Source organism: Beta vulgaris, chromosome 2, assembly GCF_026745355.1.
Source record: "Beta vulgaris subsp. vulgaris cultivar EL10 chromosome 2, EL10.2, whole genome shotgun sequence".
Taxonomy (NCBI): domain Eukaryota; kingdom Viridiplantae; phylum Streptophyta; class Magnoliopsida; order Caryophyllales; family Amaranthaceae; genus Beta; species Beta vulgaris.
This window is the reverse complement of record NC_079203.1, coordinates 34,639,830-34,662,421: the sequence shown is the minus strand read 5'-3', so window position 1 is coordinate 34,662,421 and position 22,592 is coordinate 34,639,830. Positions and strand designations below refer to the sequence as shown.

The 22,592-nt window shown below is 34.5% G+C and overlaps 1 protein-coding gene across 1 annotated transcript in view; it reads right to left on the bottom strand.

Moving 5' to 3' along the window:
- Positions 1 to 253: 253 nt before the first annotated feature.
- Positions 254 to 22,592, bottom strand: part of LOC104906097 (protein NRT1/ PTR FAMILY 2.3) — a 31,499-nt gene continuing 9,160 nt past the window's right edge. Inside the window, exons 2-4 of the mRNA XM_010694814.4 lie at positions 4,520 to 4,737; positions 1,917 to 2,449; positions 254 to 1,321 (exon numbers count right to left, since the gene is read on the bottom strand). Coding sequence (XP_010693116.1) covers positions 502 to 1,321; positions 1,917 to 2,449; positions 4,520 to 4,737 — 1,571 coding nt within the window. The 3' untranslated portion in view covers positions 254 to 501. The remainder of the gene's footprint in view (positions 1,322 to 1,916; positions 2,450 to 4,519; positions 4,738 to 22,592) is intronic.

Sequence of the window (22,592 nt, the reverse complement as noted above, 5' to 3'; positions counted from 1 at the left end):
ACACATAACTTTGGCAATATTCTTCATTCTCTTGCTTACTACTGCTCAACCATCTGACTTAAGCATCGTAGAGGGTTAGCCTGACAACCCCCGGTTTAGTCTTCTTATTTTGCAAGTGACGGTGCAATTGGAGATACAAGTTACAACCCAGCATTCATCATATTCATATCTAATTATCCACGGCCTACTTGCTAATTCCACTCACACCATTGTTTTTAGCTAAAATAAAAATGACATGTTGCTCACAAATTAGTACAACTTAATTACTGCATTATTGTTCTTCTTAATCAAATCAGCACATGTTACACGAGCCATCATGAGCCTACCCATTGGGTAGTCATGACTACATAATTACATAGAGGAACTTCATAGACAAAATCAATCCAATTACAACCATAAATCACAAAAAATGACACAGTTGCTGAATTAACATAGAACATACCATTGTTGTTCGTACAACACTCGAAAACTAAGCAAGACATGCACAAATCACAGAATAAATCAATTATGCTCGTAGTTTTCTGATAAAATTGCTTTCTCAGTAGACTCATGTGTGTACTTGTATAACTTGGCACATACAAGATAATAACCAAGGTTAATAGCTCCAATGATAGCTAAAGTCCAGAACACTTTATCCAATCTCCCATGATTAATATCATCTGGTAACCATGAAGTACTTCGTCGAACCAAACTAATAAGCACACTACTAAGATAATATCCAATAGCCATATGCAATGAGGCTAAAGAAGCTGCTGTACTTCTTAGCGATTTTGGTAGTTCTTGATAGAAGAATGCCAACTCAGCTGGGAAGTAAAACGAACTTGATACACCCAAAAACCCTAATGGCCAAATTAACCATAATGCTGAAATCGAATGGTTGGTAGGTACTAGATTAAGTCGTTTCTTTTCAACGAGAGCGAATGATATCATGCCGATGAAAGTCAAGAAGTAACCAATTCCAACCCGTTTAAGAGGCTCTAATGGTCTACCAACAATCTTTTTCCAAAGTGGATATACTAGGCGATCAAGAAGTGAAAGCGCGATAGCTCCACATAGTAGCGGAAACACTAGAATGCTTGCAGCCGGTATCTTGAAATGAAGACCTAGGCTCCGGTCCATCTTCAAAGCTTGAAGAACAACTAGGCTTGCAGCAACACCAGATATAGTGTTAAGTAATATGCCTCCTGACCATATTGGCAATGCTTTGATCAATTTCTTTAGGTCCTCTACTTCTTCAGTAGTGCACAAGCTCCATGATTTTGTGAGGAGTTTTGATTGGTGATTATCTCCTCCTTTTATTAATGCAGCTCGATTGAAAAATCTATTTTAGTCAACAATCAAAATAATACGGATGAACAAGATGTATTTTAGAGGATTAAATTTAATAATTAAGATTCAACTAATGGTAAAAGCAAGATAGTACAAGTTTAAAACTTAATTAACCTCTGGATATATTTTACACTGTCAAAGTAAAATCAGTTCAACATTCTTTTCGTTGAAGCAAACACAACCTATATGTAATGTTGCAAGATAATATTTATGAAATCAACTTATTATATTTACACTCTTGCCTATAATTTTGTACCACATAATATAGCTTTGTGACTGTTATAAATGTTTTGGGCCAGTGAAAGTACTATCCATCAATTTGATGTCCCAATTGGATTCTCCACGATATGTAGATTTATGTTATTCGAGAGTATAATCTTCTATCCCACTCTTTTGCACAATATTTGTCACTGAATATTATTTGTCCACATCATTAGCCTTCTTAGCACTAATAAGATAAAGTGGTATGTGTAATGGTACAAATAAGTCGGACATATAATATATATTTCAAGTTAATCAATAGCTTTGCTCTTCATATATGACTTAAAGTAACTCAAGAAACGAAAGTTAAAAAGGGAACAACGTACCTTAGGCTAGAAGTTGGAGCTCCATTAAGCATCTTTGATTCTATGGTACCATGAAAATACTCATCTTCAACTCCTCCAGCCATATGAGCACGCTTTCTAAAGGACGCAACTAAGACGCGAGCTAAGCTGATGAAAGGGCTTCCTTGTCGTGCAACTAGCCGATAAAAGCGCGAGCCAAACAAAAACAATACAATAACAATTGCATTTACAATGGCACTAAGGCCAAAACTCAAGGTCCATTTTCCCTTGTCTTGGAGGTAAATTACGGCAGTAAAGCCTACAACGGAGCTCGCTTCGATGGCGAAGATGAACCAATTGAAGAACACTCGTTGTTGTTCGGGTGTTTTGAATTGGTCTGCTCCTAATGCTCCAAGCACGAAGCGAGTGCCTCCGAATCCGATCATTGAAATCGCTAATGTGGCATAGAGAAAGGCATACTGGAGGCTTGATGGAGGTGTGCATGTGCTCATGCTTGTGCATGGTGGAGGTCTCAAAGAAGGGATGGCAGATGAAAGAGTGAACATTATTCCGCCCTGTATTATGGAGGAAAATCAGCATATTACACGTCAATACGAATTTAATTAGATCCCACAAAAAATTTATTTTTATACTTTTCCCGTTTTGTTTTAAATGAAATATTAGGTGAAACGACACTATTTATTGATCAATTTTGGCTCTAATTTATTGTTGTTATATAAAGAAAAATATGGTCAAGTGGGATCTTGTTAGATTCATCTCAATGCATACTATCAAATTATAACTTTTTTATATTTTTTACGTGTGCACAATTAATAATATCAATGATGAAAGAAGTGTGTTGGATTGCGTGAAAAAGTAAATATTTCATTTAAAACAGAACAAAGGAAGTATATAAGTTACCTCTTACCAAATCTATAATACTCCTTCCATCCCATAATATAGTGCCTAATTCATTTTTGGTGGGTCAAACTTTAAAATTTTTGACCGAATATTTTCATTTGTATATATAAAAAAACGTATTCATGTGGGATCTTGTTAGATTCGTTTCAATGTGTAGTTTCATAATATCAACTTTTTATATTTTTTTATTAATACAGAATTGAAGATATTAAAGGTCAAAGTTACGTCTTAGAAACCGTATAAAAAAAAAACAAGCACTATATTATGGGACGGAGGGAGTATAAGTTTGATAGTTTTAGCTTTTTTAGTGCTTGTTTGATTGGCAAAAAAAAATTAATATGGATACTTCCTACCTGTGTAAGCTATATTACTCCGACACGAATACGGGTGTCGTATCCGAGTAAGGAACGGAGGATCTGACACTCTACTGCAAAATTTTGGATGATACTCCGACATGGTCAAAAGAATATCTTGACCAATTATTTCGACACGTCTATCAACTAAAGTATCGAAAAAAAATTACGGACACTTTTTTTTTAATAAAAAAAGAAAAAGAAATTATTATTTTCTTACAAGTATCAAGTTTAGATAAAAAAAGACTAAGAATCAATTTCTTCCTATAAAATGTAAATAATGTTGAAACATTTATTATTTTCCTTTATTTGTGGCTTCTTGTTTTTTTTTTACCTTACAACACTTGTACTTTCTTGAAAATCAACCTATATATAACTTACTAGCAAAAGTTAAAAGACTGAGTCAAGAAGTCAAAAAAGCAAGAAAGAGGAAGTTTAAAAGTTTAACTTTATTTCACCCACTAACTTTTATTAAAAAAATCACCCACCAACTCATTACTCAATCACTCAAGAAACAGAAAATACGGAGGAGTGAAGATGCATGACCAGTGGCACTGTTGCCGTCATTTGCTCTTGCCGGGAAAAAAAAAAAAAAGTCAGCAGCCCAACACTTAGAAATTACAGCAACTGTCTCGCCTCATACTACTCAATAAAAGCCCCAACAATTTAGCTCTTGATTTGGTGAATTATATATCGAATTTCCAGATCTATGGTTTACCATTTGAACCCTAGATTTGAAATTTTCTCTCCTCCTTTGCCAAACTCGACCCTTGATTGCCGACACTTTATGGATAGGCGTATCGAAATCAATTTTCAGGCGTGTCGTGCGTCGTGTCGAGTAGACAAACGACACTCGAGGTGGAAGAAAGTGTCAGAGTAACATAGCTTCTTAATTAATTCACCCACCCCCCCCCCCAAAGTAAGTAGATATTCTAATGAATTTTAAAAAGGAATTTATTTTGTTCTTATTCAAATTTCATTGGGATATTTACTTCCTGTGATGAAACAGAAAAGCATTAAGTATAACTGAAAATAACTTGAGGGGTTTTGCATATCTTCTCTCACATTATTCACATATTTCACTTTGAGAATCTTGTACTATTTATATAGAAGAAAAAATAGCAAAAGATAGTTATGTAGGAATCAGGATCTTATTTAATTTATCTCAATATAAATTTAAAAAACACAAATCAAGTAATTTTTATTTATATACAAATAAAGATATTAATGCTCAAATTCCTAGCAAATTTACAAAGTAGTGATGGTAGAACTAGAAGAACGAAAGTGTATAAAGGGATAGGATAGATAACGTTTCACCCATCTATGGATGTATCACAACGAACATAGATCTAGTGAAGAAGGAACGCTTACCAATAAAGAGACACAGGATGAGACGAGCACGACCGTGTAGGAGCCGAAGAGAGAGTCAGCAAGAATTGCTCCTAAAATTGGAAAGAAATTGACACCCGCACCCGAAACATTATGGAATTGAGCAGCAGAAATATCTTTAATGTTATATTTCTTCATTGCATACACCACTATGTTTGCATACCATGATGTGGCTGCTAATGTTAGTCCCATCACACTTCCTGTACATGCATCATGAATTGAAATTTGAAAAACACAAATACGTAATTATGAGATATGTAATAGTTAATTAAGTGAGTTAACATGCATATGATAATGTCCTTGTTTGGCAACTAAAATGCTTTGGAACCAATTAAATTATGATATCATGGATTTTGGATTAGAAGGTAGCAATAAACTCCCAATTCAACATAACAGTAAACAACACTACAGTATGTATCACTCTAAGTGACCAGAGTGATAGGGCAACCCAAAGTAATATATAAGTGCATGCATTTTTAGTTTATTTTAGTGGGTGTATATAGACATTCATATTAATTTCTCAAGTTTTAATTTTTGCTCATTCACTCAAAATTTTAGCTCTCTTACAATTTGGTTTTCTCATTAATTTGTGATGATTTACAAGAGTGCAATTTTCCCTCTTAAGTAGTAAGGAAATCCTAGCAGATTACCTAGGTGATGCAGGGAATATACCCTAGCAACAGACAGTTGTCACAGCCTTTTAAGACACAAGTAATTAATCATCACCTATCATAAGCACATGATCCCATAAAGATATTCTTACTACAAAAATAAAATGACATCACCCATGATATGTAGTGTTGTTGTACAACAGCAGACACACAACACCATGATATGTAGTTCAGCTGTACAACAACCGACACACAACACCTCTATCAACACTCCCCTTCAAGTCAGGAGTGAGGAGGAGGAATGAACTCCTAGCTTGGACAATAGCTTGTTGTGTTGTTCAGTGCTCAGAATCTTGGTGAGTATATCGACAAGATGATTTGCTATTGGAACATAGAGAGGAGTGACCTGGCCTTAAGTGACTTGATCACGAATGAAGTTGCAGTCTATACCAACATGCTTTGTTTTTTCATGATGGCTAATGATGCCTGATTATCACAGAATAAGGGAGTAAATCCAAGATGCTTCTTTCCAAGCTCGCTCTCTGAAAAGTTGCTTCACCCACGCACATAACTTGACACATAGTCATTGCCATGCTTCTGTATTCAGCCTCAGCTGTTCACCTGGCCACAACACTCTGCTTTTTAGACTTCCAAGAGCAGGGTAATTGTCCAAGCAAGTGACAAAACCCAGATGTAGACCTTCTAGTGTTGCGGCAACTAGCCCTATTACTCACGGTATGCCTTCAGTGTGGCTGCAGATGAAGCTGCTAGTAGAATGCCTTTACTCCGAGTCCCGGCAAGATACCTAAGGAACCTCTTGCCAGCTTGGAGATGAACTCATGTTGGTTTGTGCATAAAGTGGCTTAGTACATGAATATTGTAGGAGATATCTGGTCTAGTTAGTTTCTGATAAACCTTAGGATGTGGTAGTAGATCACCATCAGTTTCTAACAACTTCATATGAGTGTCCATAGGAACCTTTAAAGGCTTGCATTGGAGCATATTATACTAATGCAACAGATCACCCACATACTTCCTTTGTGACAGAAAAATCCCTTGAGAGTTCTTGTCCACTTCTATGCATAGAAAGTACATGAGTTCACCAAGATCTTTCATCTTCAATTCAGTACTTACACACTGCTTAGCTTGAATAATTACCTCCATATTGTTCCCAGTCACAATCAAATCATCAACATATGCTAGAATGACAACAAACACACCAGACTTTTCTTTGATGAAGAGTGAATAGTCTGTTTTGGATTGAACAAATTCACAATCTTTTAGAGCTGAACTCGGCTTAGCAAACCATTGTCTTGGTGCTTGCTTAAGCCCATACAATGATTTTAATAGTTTACACACCTTTGTTTGAGTGTTGATGCCATTAGTACATTGACTAGGTTAGTTAAGGTTAAACCTGAACCCATAACCTTCATATCCAAGAGGGAATTTCATATAGACCGTTTTATCTAACTCCCCATGAAGGAAGGCATCTTTCACATCCATTTAATGTGTGTGTCAACCTTTAATTGCATCAACGACCAGGAGTGCTCTCACAATGGTTTATTTTGCCACTGGAGCAAATGTTTCGCCATAGTCTACTCCATATTGCTGCTTGTTTCCAAATCACAAGCCTTGACTTGTATCACAAACCATTTGCACCCTATATCATGTTTCCCTGCTGGTAATTCTGCGATCTCCCAAGTTCCATTGCTCTCAAGTGCCTCCAACTCATCATTCATGGCTAGCAACCAGTTCACTTGCTCAACAACTTCATTAAAGGATCTAGGATCAGGCTCTTGTTTCACAACATTCATGAAACAGAAGAACTTGTCTGTAACTTGTGCTTCACCAACTCTTTAAACAAAATTGGCACTGACATGATAGTCATCATACCAAGCAAGTGTCCTATGAGTTCTACTTGACATCGTTACATCAACATCTTCCACTCATCCTTCTTCACCTGCTCTTTCTACCACTTCACTTTCACTTCGTATTGCATTTTTTCCACATCATCATAGTCATTGTGACTACTTCTCTCAAAATCTATCTCTAGGTAATCTGCAATTTTCAGTAGTGTGAAAGACATGGAAGGGGTAGATGTTCTCATAAAACTTTACATCCATGGACAAAAAAGTGGTTCAAGTGAGAACATTATGAAGCTTATACCCTTTATGTGTAAGTGGGTATCCAATAAAAGTACATGTTACTCCCCTTGTTTGGAACTTGTCTTTTTTTTCTCTTTGGATTATAAGCAAATCCTAAACCCAAATGCTTCAAGTGTGTCTAATTAGGAGCCTTCGCACGTAGCACTTCATATGGACTCTTTTTCTACAAAATAATAATACTTGGTGGTATGTTAGTGATGTGAGTTGTTGTCGTCAAACAGTCTCCCCAAAATTGGAGAGGAAGACCAGCTTGAAACCTTAAGGCCCTGCTCATTTCAAGTATATTTCTATGTTTCCTCTAAGCTCTTCCATTCTGCTGAGGTCTGTCAATGCATGATGTTTGATGTATCACACCTAATTTCTCAATAGAGGCTTACATTTGTTGTCATCAAACTCTAGAGCATTCTTAGATCGTATGATCTTGATTTTCTTCCTATAGTGAGTCTTCACCATGTTGATGAAGTTCTGAACTAAGCAATCAGATTTTAATTTAAGTAAATGCACCCAAGTCACTCTTGAATGATGTAATTTTGGAAGTTTCACCAGTTGATAGGTTGATTAATGACTCCTTGTTACACAAATTATAATCAGTTAACATATCAAAAATACCGGTCATGTGATCTGATGCACCGGAGTTTGTTATCCAGCCATCATTCTTCACACTTTCAGCACAGTGATAAGAGACCATACCTGAATAACTCACGTAGCAATGATTGTTGTTGCATTTGCTTGCTACTGAGGCTGCATCATTGTGATGTTAACCCTGAGCATTGGCAGCAACATTTGTACTGGTTTGTCCCTTGGTTTCTCCCCTTAGGATGATTGTTAGGAAAACCTATAACATACCAACACTTTTCCTGAGTGTGAACACTCTTTCAACAATGAGAACATTGCAAGGATGGTGAGATACTATTTAGAACTCCCTCTGTCCCTTTACTGAACATGGCTAGAGTTTCACCTTCTTCTTTTACTTGGCCTAGCACTTCCCTTTGTGCTTCTTCTTATTCTATGTGACTGCACGCAACTTATACAGAGTGTAAAGAGCTTGTCATCAGCAACTGACTTCTCTGCATTCCAAATACTTCATCAATCCATTTAAGAACTGAAATAACTTTTGTTCTTCTTGCTGTTTGTTCAAAGCTTCAATGAAGCTTGTAATCTCTGTTGTAACTGATGTTATTGATGGTAGAGCATTCAATGACTGAAGTTCCTCCCAATAACATCTCATCAAGGTATAATATTCCCTTATTTGCTTACCTTGTTTAATTTCATACAAATCTTTACAGATTTTGTATTTTTTGGTTTCATTAGTTAGAGAAAACCTCTTCTCCAGTTGGTTCCAGATTTCTCTTCCATTGCTCATGAACATTATGGACATCTTGATGGATTCTGATACAGATCCAAGTATCCAAGAAATGATCATATTGTTATAGGTTTCCCAAGCTTCCCTTTTTACATCATCTTTTTCATCCTTTTTCAAAACTCCTGTTTTAAATTTTAATGTCTTTTTGAAGCAAGTTCTATTTCCATAGACCTTCTCCATGATTTGTAATTATCTGAGCCTTGAAGTTATTATGCGCTCATAAAGTTGTTCCCATCAGAGGGATGAAGATACAGAGGGCATGTAACATCTATGGTGGTGGGTTTGAGAAGTCATCTTTTTTCTTTTCTTAATTACCTATTTTGAGAAGCTAAAGGAAGGATCTTTTTAAACAAGTAAACTGAAATTTTTCTAAGGATTTTTGAGATTTCTAGAGCCATGGCTCCGATACCATATAGACATTCATATTAATTTATCAATCTTTAACTTTTGCTCATTCACTCAGAATTTTAGCTCTCTTGCAATCACGTTTTTCTCATTACTTTGTGATGATTTGCAAGAGTGCAATTTTCCCTCTTAATTAGTAAGGAAAACCTAGCAGATTACCTAGGTGATGCTGGGAATATACCCTAACAACATAAAGTGGTCACAACCTTCAGGACCACAAGACAAAAGTAATTAATCAGCACCTATCATAGGCACATGATCCCATACAGATATTCTTACTCCAAAAATAAAAGGACAACATCCATGATATGTAGTAGCTGTTGTACAACAGCAGACACACAACACCAAGATATGTAATGCTTTTGTAAACGGCCAAGTTTTTATATAGAAAAACTACAGATAGTTCAATTTTATAACCAAAAAATCGAAGGTCAAGTAATTTAGTATCTCGGTCAAAAAGTAGTTCCTTTTTTTCGTTTATAACCCTTTAAAAGTCACAATAGTAAAAGTTGTGAAGCTACAGATTTAGAATAGGGGTCGAAACTTAAACAAAAATTGATGCTAACTAATTAAATATAATAATATTATGTTATAAAAAGAACGTAACGTTCATATTCTCCTATTTAATTAATCTAGTACTTTTGTAAAAAAAAAAAGAAGACGACTTTACACTTGTAATCCCATTGAAGTTTTTCTCAAGGTAAAGTAATCCAATCTAACCATATAAATAAAGGGTGAACTTAAATTTTAAGAGTTCTTGTAACACCCGGCCAATAAGGAGTCGAGCTATCATCATCAATGATCATCCAGACTCTAGAGTAACAACTGTCCTTAATAACCAATACAAGTTCTTCCTTCGTTTTTTGTCCTCACTCATGTGCACCCTGAGAAACTTCCTATGATGTCACACATCCCTATGCTACTCTCAGCCAAAGAAAATAAGCTCCCTAAAAGAAATATGCATCTTGTTGGAATGAGTACTCTGCTAAATCCCTTTGAAGCAATAATGAGTGGTATTACATGCCCCCACTTGAGGACAGCAAAGCAATAATGAGTGGTATTACATGACCTTGTGTGCATGAGTACCCATCATGCATGTAAACTCAATTTTACTTTTTAGGTGTTCAACCACTGGAACTTGAAAGTTCGAATGACAATCCTCTTGAAGATTTAGCTAAAAATCTTTCACCTCGATCATTATTAAAGGAGTTGCAACAGAAATCGGAGGTCTGGCCTCAATTCTCTGAATGGATGACGGCGATTAAGAGTAATTTGACGCAACCTGCAATTCTGGTACTGCAGTTGAATCCAGGTTGGAGTAATTCTGCCAATAATAGAACTATGATTTCTTATCAAAATTTCTTGAATAGAACTGGAAAATAGAAATGTGATTGACAATGTGAACAACAGTATGGTGCAATTGAATTTCAATGATGTTGTAACTGTCAAAAATGCTGGAATTTTTGGAGAGTCTTGTGATGTGACAATTGATGTTAAGGACATTCAGGATCAGGTAGATTTTGGAATTCAACTGTGATTTGTTTCGTTATAGGTGTTAATCCTCCTATATACGTAATGGAAGCCTTTATACGAAGAATTTGGAGAAGTATGGGTGTGGATAAAGTAGCCAGTGTGAATAGGGAGTTTCATTGTTAGGTTTATGACCATGGAGAATCATGACAAGGTGTTGAATGGTGGATTCCAATTTTTGATAAGAAACCTGTAATTATCAAAGCTTGGACACTTGAGATGGATCTTACCGAGGAGATTACAGGTTCTATTCCGATGTGGATTCAATTACATGACCTAGACATTAAGTATTGGGGTTATCGAAGCTTATTCAATATTGTGGGACAGATTGGAAAATCGTTAAAACTGATCAGACCACATAAGAGAGAACGTTTGTTGAGCATATTTGTTTTGTAAATGAAAGAGATAATAAGATAGAATTGAAGGTGGTTTGTGAGTTGAAGCCTAAATTATGTGATACCTGTCAGCCATTTGGACATATATAATGCTAGGCAATGTAGGAGAATGGTGGGGAGGAAGATTTGGAAGAAAAAAGATAAACAAACATAGCAGGCACCACCACTAGATGGTGTTGAAAGTAGACATATTGTGCTTCAGCAGAGGCAAGAGGTTGATAAGGATATATGGATTTAGAATGGTTCCAAATTCACCTAGGTAGACATCACCAAGTCTAGACTTGTGATTACAATTAATCCTTTGCAAGTGCTGATAGAGGAGGAGGTTGCTATGGGACAGATTATGTGTGAAATTGTGGATCATGAGGCTGAGAGGGGTGACAAACCTACAGACGCTGATGAATAAGGTCCTATGTTGGAACATAAGAGGCTCAAATAGCCCTGCAAAGTAAAAAGTAGTTAAAAGCTTTTAGCCAAAACTATTCTGCTGGGCAAGTTAGCCTCTTAGAAATAAGGTTAAGGGTTAGAAACTTAGGAAATCCTTACCTAAATATGTGTCTTGGGTGGTGTTTCACTTCTAACTCCCAATTTTATAAAGAGGGTACGATTGTGATGTTTTGGAATCCAAATTTCTTGCATGTAAACAGAATAAAATGTACAAGCCAGCTAATAGATTGTTTTGTTAAGCAGACTAATGACCAAGCAAATTTTAATGTGATATTTGTGTATGCATTTAATGATGCTGGAGGTAGGAGACAATTGTGGGAGGATTTGGAGCAGTTAATGATAGCTAATGTAGCTTGGATTTCGATGAGTGATTTCAACTGTGTGTTGAACATGAAGGATAGAGTTGGTGCACCTATTAGAGCCAGTGAATGTCCATATTTTATGAGGTGTGTAAAGAGATGTAATATGGATGATATGAAGGACACTGGCTGTTTTTACACTTAAAACAGCAAGCAAGGGGATGATACCAGGATTTTTTCAAAGGTAGATAGGGTTATGTGCAACATTGAATGGATGGAGGCTTACCAGTTCACTGAATCTAGTTTCCTACATGAAGGGGACTTTGATCATAGTCCCATGGTGTTGACTTTCCCATCCCTAACATAATTTTGGCACAAAACCTTTTGTTATTTTTCAATGTGGAAGCAGGCTGTTAATTTTGAGATGATAACTTAGGAGGCTTGGGGTGAGGTTTTGGTTGGCACCCCTATGTTTAGTCTCACTCAAAAATGGAAGAAGGTAAAAGGAATTTTAAAGAATTTGAATAAAGAGGGGTTTTTTTATCTTCATGCAAATGAGATCAGGACTACTCAAGCTCACAAAGAGTGTCAAGTTCAGCTTCATCAGCAGCCAAGTAATGTTGAGTTGAGAAGGAAGGAAACAGTTGCAGCTCAAGCCCACAAAATAGCTCATGAATCTTACAGGTCTTTCTTGAAACAAAAGGAAAAATGTGCTTGGCTCAAGGATGGTGACTCAAACACATAACTGTTCCATAGACGTATCAAGAAGAGACAAATTCGAAATGCTTTTTTTGGCATTCATAATGATACGGGAGTATGGGTGAATCAATCTGATCAAGTCACAAAGGTCTTTCTAGATTATTACCAGCACTTGTTGGGTGACAAATTTCAACAGAGAAGAAAGGTAAAATAAAGTATAATAACAGGTGGTCCACTAGAAACTGCTCAATAATGCGAGAACCTCTTAGACATTTTACTAGAGAGGAGGTGAAGCATGCTTTGTGGTCCATTCATGGTGACAAGGCCCTGGGCCTGATGGCTTTGGGAGTCACTTATTTAAGGATTGCTGGCACATAGTAGGGCCATATATCATTGTTGTTGTGGTAAATTTCTTTCATCATGGAAGACATCTAAGTGAGGTAAACTCCACTTCAATCCCTCTTATTCTTAAGGTTCTATGTCCTAGTCATGTGGGGGATTATAGACCTTTTTTTTGTAATGTGATTTATGAATGCATTACACAAGTGATTTGTAATAGATTGAGGGAGGTGTTACCTGAGATCATCATGGAAAATTAAGGTGCTTTTGTGCACAGTAGATACATCATGCATAATATTCTGATTTGTCATGATTTAGTGAGGTAATAGGGGAGAAATAATGATATTCCTAGATGCATTATGAATATTGATATGAGAAAATAATATGACACTATTGAGTGGGATTTCTTACAAGAAATGTTGGAGTGTTTAGGTTTCCTTGAGAAATTTATTGCTTTGGTTATGACATGTGTGACATCTCCTAAGTTTTCATTGATGATTAATGGTGGCCTTTATGGTTATTTTTCTTATTAAAGGGGTATTAGGCAAGGGGATCCTTTATCTCCCTTGCTTTTTGTGGTTTGCATGGAATACCCAAGACTTTTAAGGAAGGTTAGTGAGCAACAAGGCTTCAAATTTCATCCTAGGCTTGCTTCTATGAGACTCACACATATATGCTTTTTTGATGACGTTTTATTATGTTCCAAGGGTGACTTCATTTTATCCTTTTACTCCTTAGAGGGTTTAAACTTTTCTCTGAAACATCTAGCCTTCAAGCTAATGTGCAAAAATATGTCATATATTTTAGTGGTATGAGTAATGAGGAGGTTCAAAGAGCTCTTGGCAGATCTGGTTTTGTGAGGGAGCATCTTCCTTTCAAATACTTGGGTGTACTAATCTACTCTAGGAGAATTTCATTTGCAGATTGTGAGAACTAACTGAGAAGATAGTAGCCAGAATTCGAATTTGGGGTACTAGAAACATCTCCTTTTATGGGAGATTTCAGTTGATAAATTCTGCTTTTGAGCATGCATTCCTATTGGGCACAAGTTATGGTCAGGTTACGTACTCATACAACAACAAGCCAGGTTATGTGAAGTGGAGTAGAGTTTGCACTCCCAAGGCTGCTGGTGGGTCAGGTTTTAGAAATATACACCTTTGGAACATATTAACTCTGGGAAAATATGTTTGGGTTGTTGAGAAGAAATTGGATAATTTGTGAGTTAAATGGGTACACAATGTGTATATCAAGCAAGACACATGGTGGGAGTATGTGCCAAAGAGCACTTGTAGTTGCTATTGGAATCAATAATGTAATATCAAAGAGAAACTTAAGGCTTCTTTACTGTTTATCAGTTTCAGCAAATGCAAAGATACTCAGTTCAGGAGATTTATGGGAAGCTTACATGTGACTATGAGAGATTTCAATAGTGTGAGCTTATTTGGGGGAGGACAGGAGTACCAAAACACTAGTTTTGTTCATGGCTAGCTATGCAAGCTAAGGTAGGTTGCAGACTAATTAAAGAACACTTGCACATATTTGGGGATTGTGCACACAATACTTGTTTGTATGTGGTGAGAAGGTTGAAACACATTACCATCTTTTCTTCACTTCTCACTTCAATCAAGAGTGTATGAAAAGAATCAAGCTTTGGTGTGGTATGCAGACTCAGGGAGTGATCCTTCACCAAATAGTTGAATGGCTAACTAAAAGAAGAAGAGGAAGTTCTAGAGACTAGTGCAGGTTGCTGCCATTGAAACAATAGTTTACATGACTCAGCCAGCTACAAGTGAAGCTTTCTATCTTGTTAAAGTAAATAGCATTGATCATATTATAAAGAGAATACAACAAATAGTGAGGAGTAGAAATAGGAGTGTTTTGCCAAAGAAGATAAGTACTAGAGATAAAGTGTGGTTTGATTCTTTATAGTTTGTTGTTTTCTTGCTCCTTCCCTTAGAGTCCATCCTAGGTCGTTTGTTTGAGGAAGGAGGTTTGGTTGTAAATGGTTGCTTTTAAAGTTAAATAGAATCATCTCTTACTTATCAAAAAAAAGTTTGGGATAATTGAAAGTATCTATAAACTCAAACCAATCATATAATATTGAAAGTATTATAAAGTTTGAGATAATCATTAAGAAAAAGTGTCTTGTGTGACAAGCATCTCAGTCATTTAGGGGGTGTTTGGTTCAAAATAAATAAGGTATGAGATATGAGTTTATAATGACTAAACGCATACCTATTTTTTTTTTTTTTTTTAAAATTTTATACTAAATCCATACATCAAACCCATAAGGTATGGGGCTTAGAAATCCAATAGGGGAGGTAGGTATTACTCATACCAAACCTTCATGTATTAAAATAAAAGGAAAAAATTTATTCCAAGATAAATCGAAATACATGAAATCAAGTATCAAGTTCAAATTTATACCACCTGGTTTCATTACAGATTCCAAACTTATACCACTTCGTGAACCAACTGCCACCTTAGAATTAGGGCTGGCAAAAACTGACCCAACCTGATAACCCGACCTGAAACTGACCTGAAAATTTTGGGTTTGGGTTGAGATTTTCGACCTGAAAAAAAAAAATGGGTCGACCCAACCCGACCTGAAAATATAATGGGTTAGGTTCAGATTGACCTTTTGAACCTGAAAATAACCCGAAATGACCCGATTTAAAAGTAACTTATATTATGTAAGGTTAGCCCTTAGCTGGTTATGTTATAATATTGGGCCAAGCCCAACTCACTTCAACCTGAAAATTCCGACTTTGAATGTTGAAACTTAAACATGTTACATGTACAAAACCTTTCTGAATTAAGTTGGCAGTTTTTTTACCATTGGATATTTAGATTTTTATTTCAGGTCATTTTGGGTTGGTTTCGGGTCAACCCGAAAAATATAAGGTCAGGTTTGGGTTGAGGTTTTCGACCAGAAATATAAATCAGGTCGGGTTTGGGTCAAGGATAAGTGACCTGAAATATTAATCAGGTCAACTTGAAACTGACCCAACCCGACCTGATTGCCATCCCTACTTAGAATGAATGAGACGAGGTCTTGTTATCAGTTTATGAGTAAAAGCTGATAGACGTTCTAGGTGAAACTGATAGAGTTCTGAGTTAACTAATAGTTGTATGACTTAAACTAAAATATGACATGCACAAATTGATGATTATCTCAATCATCACATAAGATCTTTTAATTGAAATAAATTGTATTAAGAATATGAATATATACGATTTTTTTCACCAAATACCCTTAAGTTTTCACGCAGTTCACAATATACCCTCCAACATTTGGATATTCACCAAATACTCTGGACTTTTACATATTAACACAACATACCCTGTGACTAACACTAACACCGTTAGTTTTAGCCCCTAATTAATTAACACCTAAACCTTGATTAAACCTAATTAAACCGATAACCCTAACAAATTAACCCTACCACCCCACCATCCACCCCATCCCCTTCCACCAAATTCACCACCAATAACCACCCAAACTCCCTCCATGAAAGTCACCACCTTCACCTTCATCTCCTTCCACCAAAACCACCAATTACCCACCCGAAACAACCTCGAAAATCAGCACCTCTCTTCCAACTGTTGATCCTACGTGCTGCCCTGAAATTCCTCGAAATAAGAAGTGAATGCCCTTCTTTGGTTCCACTCTCAATTCCCCCGTCTTCTTCCCAAGCTCACCTTCACTGCCCACTCTTTATTCCGTCTCAGTCTCTTTTCCCCGGTCTCATCTCCAACGTTGTCATCCTCGAAATCCTCAAACACCTCGTACGACTTCTTCGTCCTTTCTACAACTCTTCCATGGGGTCTACCCTCTTTGTTAACCACTGGTCTTTTCTCCATTGGGAACGCTTCTATAGTCTTCTTCATTGCTTCACTTTTATCTCTCGTGATCTCAGTTGTCAGTGAAGGAATTTATTATTTGAGGATATGTGATCCAAAGTTTTAGACCTTTGGACTAGAGGTCGCGTTTTAGGTGAGGTTGTTGTAGTTTTTTTTGTATTTGTTTGGGATCGGTTCATGCATGCTTACTTTCACTTCTAGGGTTTTTGTGATAATCATGAGCTGGAGTAGCAAGGGTGAAAGAAGAAATAATTTAGGTTGTTGGTGATGGTGGAGGTTGCTCCGTGGTAGTGGTGAATTTAGTGGTTGGGTTGGTGTGAGGAGAGAAAAAGTGGAGGATACTGGGGTGGTTTTGAGTTGGGCGTTAGGGTGGTTTTCGGCTGGGTTGGTGAAACTGTTTTCGGGTGGTTGGTGGTGCGGTTTTATGGAAGGAGATAGAGGTGGTGATGGCGCCAGTGAATTTGATGAAAGGAGATGAGGTGGTTGGTGGGGGTGGTTATGTAAATTAGGGTTAATGAAGGTTCATTGTTTAAGATTATCGAGTTAATTAGCTTTAATTAAAATTTAAAAGTCAATTAGGGGCTAATGACTAATGACGTTAGCTTTTTTTTTTAGTTCGAAAAGGCATTTTGCGTTATTTATGTTGAAGTCAAAGGCATTTCGTGAATTTCCAAAATTTGGAGGATGTATTATGAAATATCTGAAAACTTGGCGGTATTGGGTTAAAAATCAAAGTTATATATTATTTATAATTTATATATATATTATTGGTACGAAGGAAAGGCGGGTCTCTAGTACATTCTAAGACTATCTATTATAAAGAAACTAGTGAGTGTCATGGACGAATACCTTTTCGTAAATTTTGTCTTTTAAGGAAAAATTTAACGTCATAATTTGAAGAATACAAAAAATTGGAGTAAGTGTTTATGTCTAAAATAGTAGATTATTATTACCATTAATGTGTTAAGTATCAAACTACTTGTGTAAGTATTTTAATGATATATATAATTACAATATATTATTATATTTTTTTATTGAAATACTAAATAGTGATGTGATGTTCAATCAATGGTTAAAATCTCACTTTTCATTTCAAACGTCACGTGGTCGATACCTTATAACTACACAACATTATTTTTTTAGTCGAGGGGTTCGACGTGAAAATAGAGTAGTTGCATTAGAGCCTTAGAAGAGAGTGTCACATGACACATAAACATTCTTAGTAAAGCCTTTTAATATATTATTATAGATAATAAGGTTGAACGTATGTAACAGACGATATGGGGATTAATTCTAAACTAATTGCACTACTCTATTATATATAATTTTTTATATAATCACCAACAAACAATCTTCATATAGTAGGTTCATTGTTTAGATAGATAGAATTATTATGGGAAATCCTATGCATCTCAACCACGCCAAAAGAAGAAAACAAAAAGTAGGCACTTTCGCAACTTATGACACTTGAAATCGATCCAAAAAGCCCCACATTGTATCCTGGAACTCCCAAGGCCACCCAAAATGTTTTCCACCCCATCAATATTTTTCCAATATTCTTCTCTATTTTTCATATTTTTCCTTCTTTTCTCCGATTTTTCACCTATTTTTTCTCATTTTTCATAAATATTAAAGGACAATTACGTAAATTACTTATATGTCGAAAAATATATATCATACTTATAATTTTTACTGAGTGTTTCAAATATTTGGAGCCCTTATGTTCCTCCCACCTACTGTCAATCTTTGCTAGTTGTACATTACTCAAGTTGATCACACGTTCCTCTTCTTTTTTTTATTCCTTTTTCCCAGGAAAGGGTTACGATGAGAATTGACAGCAAGGCTACTATCTGACTTTCAGTGAGGTATTTTAAGGGAGGGGTGAGGATTAAGCACTGAATATGTACAATATATTGAGCTCGTCTTGGCGTCCAACCGTTTGAGTCTCTTAGGGGACTCAAACGGGGGTAATTTGGTTATTTTATGCGTTGGAAGATTTCACGCGCGTGTGGCAAGGATTTGCTTGGTACCAATACTAGGTTATAGTGGTACCATTCTTCGAAAATATTGATACCTTGGTACCAGTACTGATAACAATTTGATACCAATGTCAGGTTATAATAGTACCATTTTGTTTTTTTTTTGGGTGTTTGAGTCTTTTTTGGACTCAAACAGTTGGTTACCAAGCGTTTCTCCAATAAATTCAGGTCATTGGTGTATCATTAGTAGGAGTGTTCAAAACCCGAAACTTACTATCCGATTCGTTGACTTGCCAACACAAAATAGACAAAAAATTGTGTACTAAAATATTTTTTTTCCATTTTAGTAGACCGAGTACTCAATACGGTATATTTGGGTTGGGTTACGAGCCGATCGAATTATTAAACGGGCCAGCGAAGACCCAGTATTTTATATATTTTTATTTTAGTTTTAGTCAAATTGCTGACTTGAGAATGGAAAATGATCTTCATATATTTTTAGCTTCGAGTAATATATATATATATATGCAAGATCACATGAGAATGCTCCCTATATGAGAAATGAGAATGAATCTCAACCACATGATTGGTTTAGAGTTACAACACTTTTTTTTTTTTTGAAAGAGAGTTACAACACTTATTCATTAGAGTTATATCTCTCTAAAAAAATTTGAAATTAAAAAAAATATTTTTTTTGAAATATTTTGTTTTTGGAGTTACATCTCTTTTTCATTAGAGTTACATCACTTATTCATAAGAGTTATAGCGTGTAAAATTCATTCTCATTTCTCATATAAGTATGCATTCTCATATGAACTCACTTATATTAATATATATATATATATATATATATATATATATAATATTAATATATATATAAATATATATATATATATATATATATAATATATATATATATATATATTATATATATATATATATATATATATATATATATATATATATATATACTCTCATTATAGTAAGAACTGTGAAAACCACTTAAAATGAGCAAAAAACTTCCTAAAATGAGCAAAAAAAAGTAACAAATGAGCATAAACATAGAATGAGTAGAAAACATTAAGTTATCAAAAACGTAAAATGAACAAAAATGTAAAAGAAGAAAAATCTAAAATGAGCATAAAAAAGTTCAATGAGAAAAAAAGTAAAATGAGCAAAAAGTAAAATGGGCAAAAACGTTGATAAATGAGCATAAAAAAGTTCAATGAAAAAAAAAGTAAAATGAGCAAAACGTAAAATGAGTAAAAATATTATGAAATGATCAAAATCTTCGTAAAATGAGTAAAAATGAGTGGTTCTCACGATTCTCACCATAAGGGTGGTTCCCATATGAACTTAAATAAATAAATAAATAAATAAATATATATATATATATATATATATATATATATATATATATATATATATATATAATATATATATATATATATATATATATATATATATATAATATATATATATATATATATATATATATAAGTTATTTTTGAGAACATAAGTACCATATACAAGTTTTGCACAATTGGGGAGTGCTTACAACCTATAAAAACTAGAATTTTTTGCACGCGATGCGTGCTTGAATTTTTTTCGAAACAAAAACTCGATTTTCTTCGACATAAGAGTCAAAATTTGACCATTAAACATACAAAGTATAATTTTTTTTAGTTGCAAAATTTAATTGGTTTATTAGTTTCTGTCACTTAAGTCTCTCACCATTCTTTTTGTTTTTTTTTTTTTACTTTCAAAGTTAAATTCTATGAATAAAATAGAAATTTTATTGAATTTATTTATGATTTCTAATATTATAATTTTTTAGTTGATTTTTGAATTAAGTACAGTACTTCATAAATTGTAAAGAAAGTGGACACTTTGATTTCAAGTCAATTTTTTCATTGGTTGTAGTTTGTAAGTGAATTTTAAAGTTTTTATAAAGTTTCCTCATTTTAGTGATTTGCATAACGTAAATTATGCAATTTTATGATTTTAGTTGACTTGTGAGTGATTCTTATAATTATATTTTTGGTATTTTTGTTTGAAGCCCCCTTTGATTTGTAAGTGAATTATTTGTAATTTAGAATGGGAAGGGGGTAACATAGTCTTCTCATTCGGGGACACTATAGCCCCCCCCCCCTTCCCTTATATAATAGAGATATGTTGTACTTTAATTCTTGAATGATATTTTACATAAACCTTTTTACCTTGATAACTAATCGCTATTATATAATAGAAAAAGATAGGTCCAAATATATGTTAAAGTTTCATTATATATAGGAAACACTATAAAAAAGTAAATAATTTTTTCCTTAGTGATTTGTAAGTACATTTTTGTAAATGTTTTTGTATGTATTGATGTTCTAGGTTATTAGTTTTAGTTTGTATATTAATTTTAAGTTTTAATAAAGTTTCCTGATTATTTGAGTGACTTGCGTGATTTTTATAACGTGATTTTGTCAATTGTATGAGTGATTTGTTAAGTTTCTTCTTTTAAGTAATTTGTGGGTGAGTGTTGTAAATTAATTTTCGATAGTTTTCTTTGAGTGTCAATTTTGATTTTGACATTCCTTTTGTAATTTAGAAAGGAAAGGGGGGCAAAATAGACATTTCAAAAGATGAGACCATTGCTCCCCCTTCCCTTATATAATAGAGATTATAAATTTAAAGAAAAATAGTAGCATAACTAATATTTTATGTATGTTTGAGGGGATACTAATATTTTATATATGATTAGCTTTTGCGATGGATCATATAATAATAAGTAAATTATAAGAAGAGTATTAATGTAATATAATAAGGACTACATGAATTATGATCAGAATAAGAGTTTTATAATTATGAAGAGAAAATACGGTTTGATATTTTGGTAAATCAATTAAAAAATCAATAACACAATTGAGTATAATAACTTTTGCTACATACTACAAAAATTACACAAGCTTATTGTAATTAAATAGAGTTTGAGATTACCATTAGAATAATAATTATTAATTAAGAATATGATTATATATATTACTATAACACAATCATGATTATAGTCTAAAATAAAATTTCAACAAAAAAAAATTAATAAATGAAATAAAATAGATTCATAGTGGTTAAGATAAAATAAAGTTAGAGTTCGGATCAATTGAATTATATAAGAACTTTATATTCGACAAGTTTTTTAATTTAATGTCAATCAGTAATATTTATGTCAAAAAAGTCTCAAATAAATCGTAGAAAAGGAAAGTATATATAAAAATAGATAAATAGCTAATTTTATCTTATCTAGGATCTCATCTAATAACATATGATATACTTATACCAATTAAAATGTAACCGTGTGCCTCAATGCTGAAAAGAATAAACAATAGTAAAACCTCTATAGGCGCACGTTAAGGTGATACGCTAACGTGCACCTCCCTGAAGCTATGGGGAGAAAGAAGAAGGTGGCGACGCCGATTCCGAGTACACCGGAACCGGAATCTCTTGAGAAGCACCCTAGTACATCAAAAGTGGATAACCAAGAGCTGGAGGTGACAGAAATTGATGGAACAATAACTATTGGAAACCCTGGAAAAACGCCATTGAAGGAGAAAGAACCAATGGTCGAGAACGAAGCGGTAGAGAATGAAGCTATGCTCAAATGGAAAACATTCACGGCTCAGAGTAGAATCTCTGATAAAGGTATGGGTCTTAAATTTATTGCTCCGGTGGTCATGAATGGAGTTCCAGTAGCAAAACTTGATAAGAATGAGGTTTCTAAGCTGAGTGAAATATGGATTAATTCCATAATTGTGTATGTTATTGGTCAATCACCTACTATTACAGCTATGACAGCGTATATTAGGTCTCATTGGAATGTGTCTATTGATCCCAAAATTTTCAAACATGAGAAAGGCTATTTTGTGGTGAAGCTTGAGTCTAGGGGTGAAAGAGATGCAATCTTGTGTGTTGGTCCA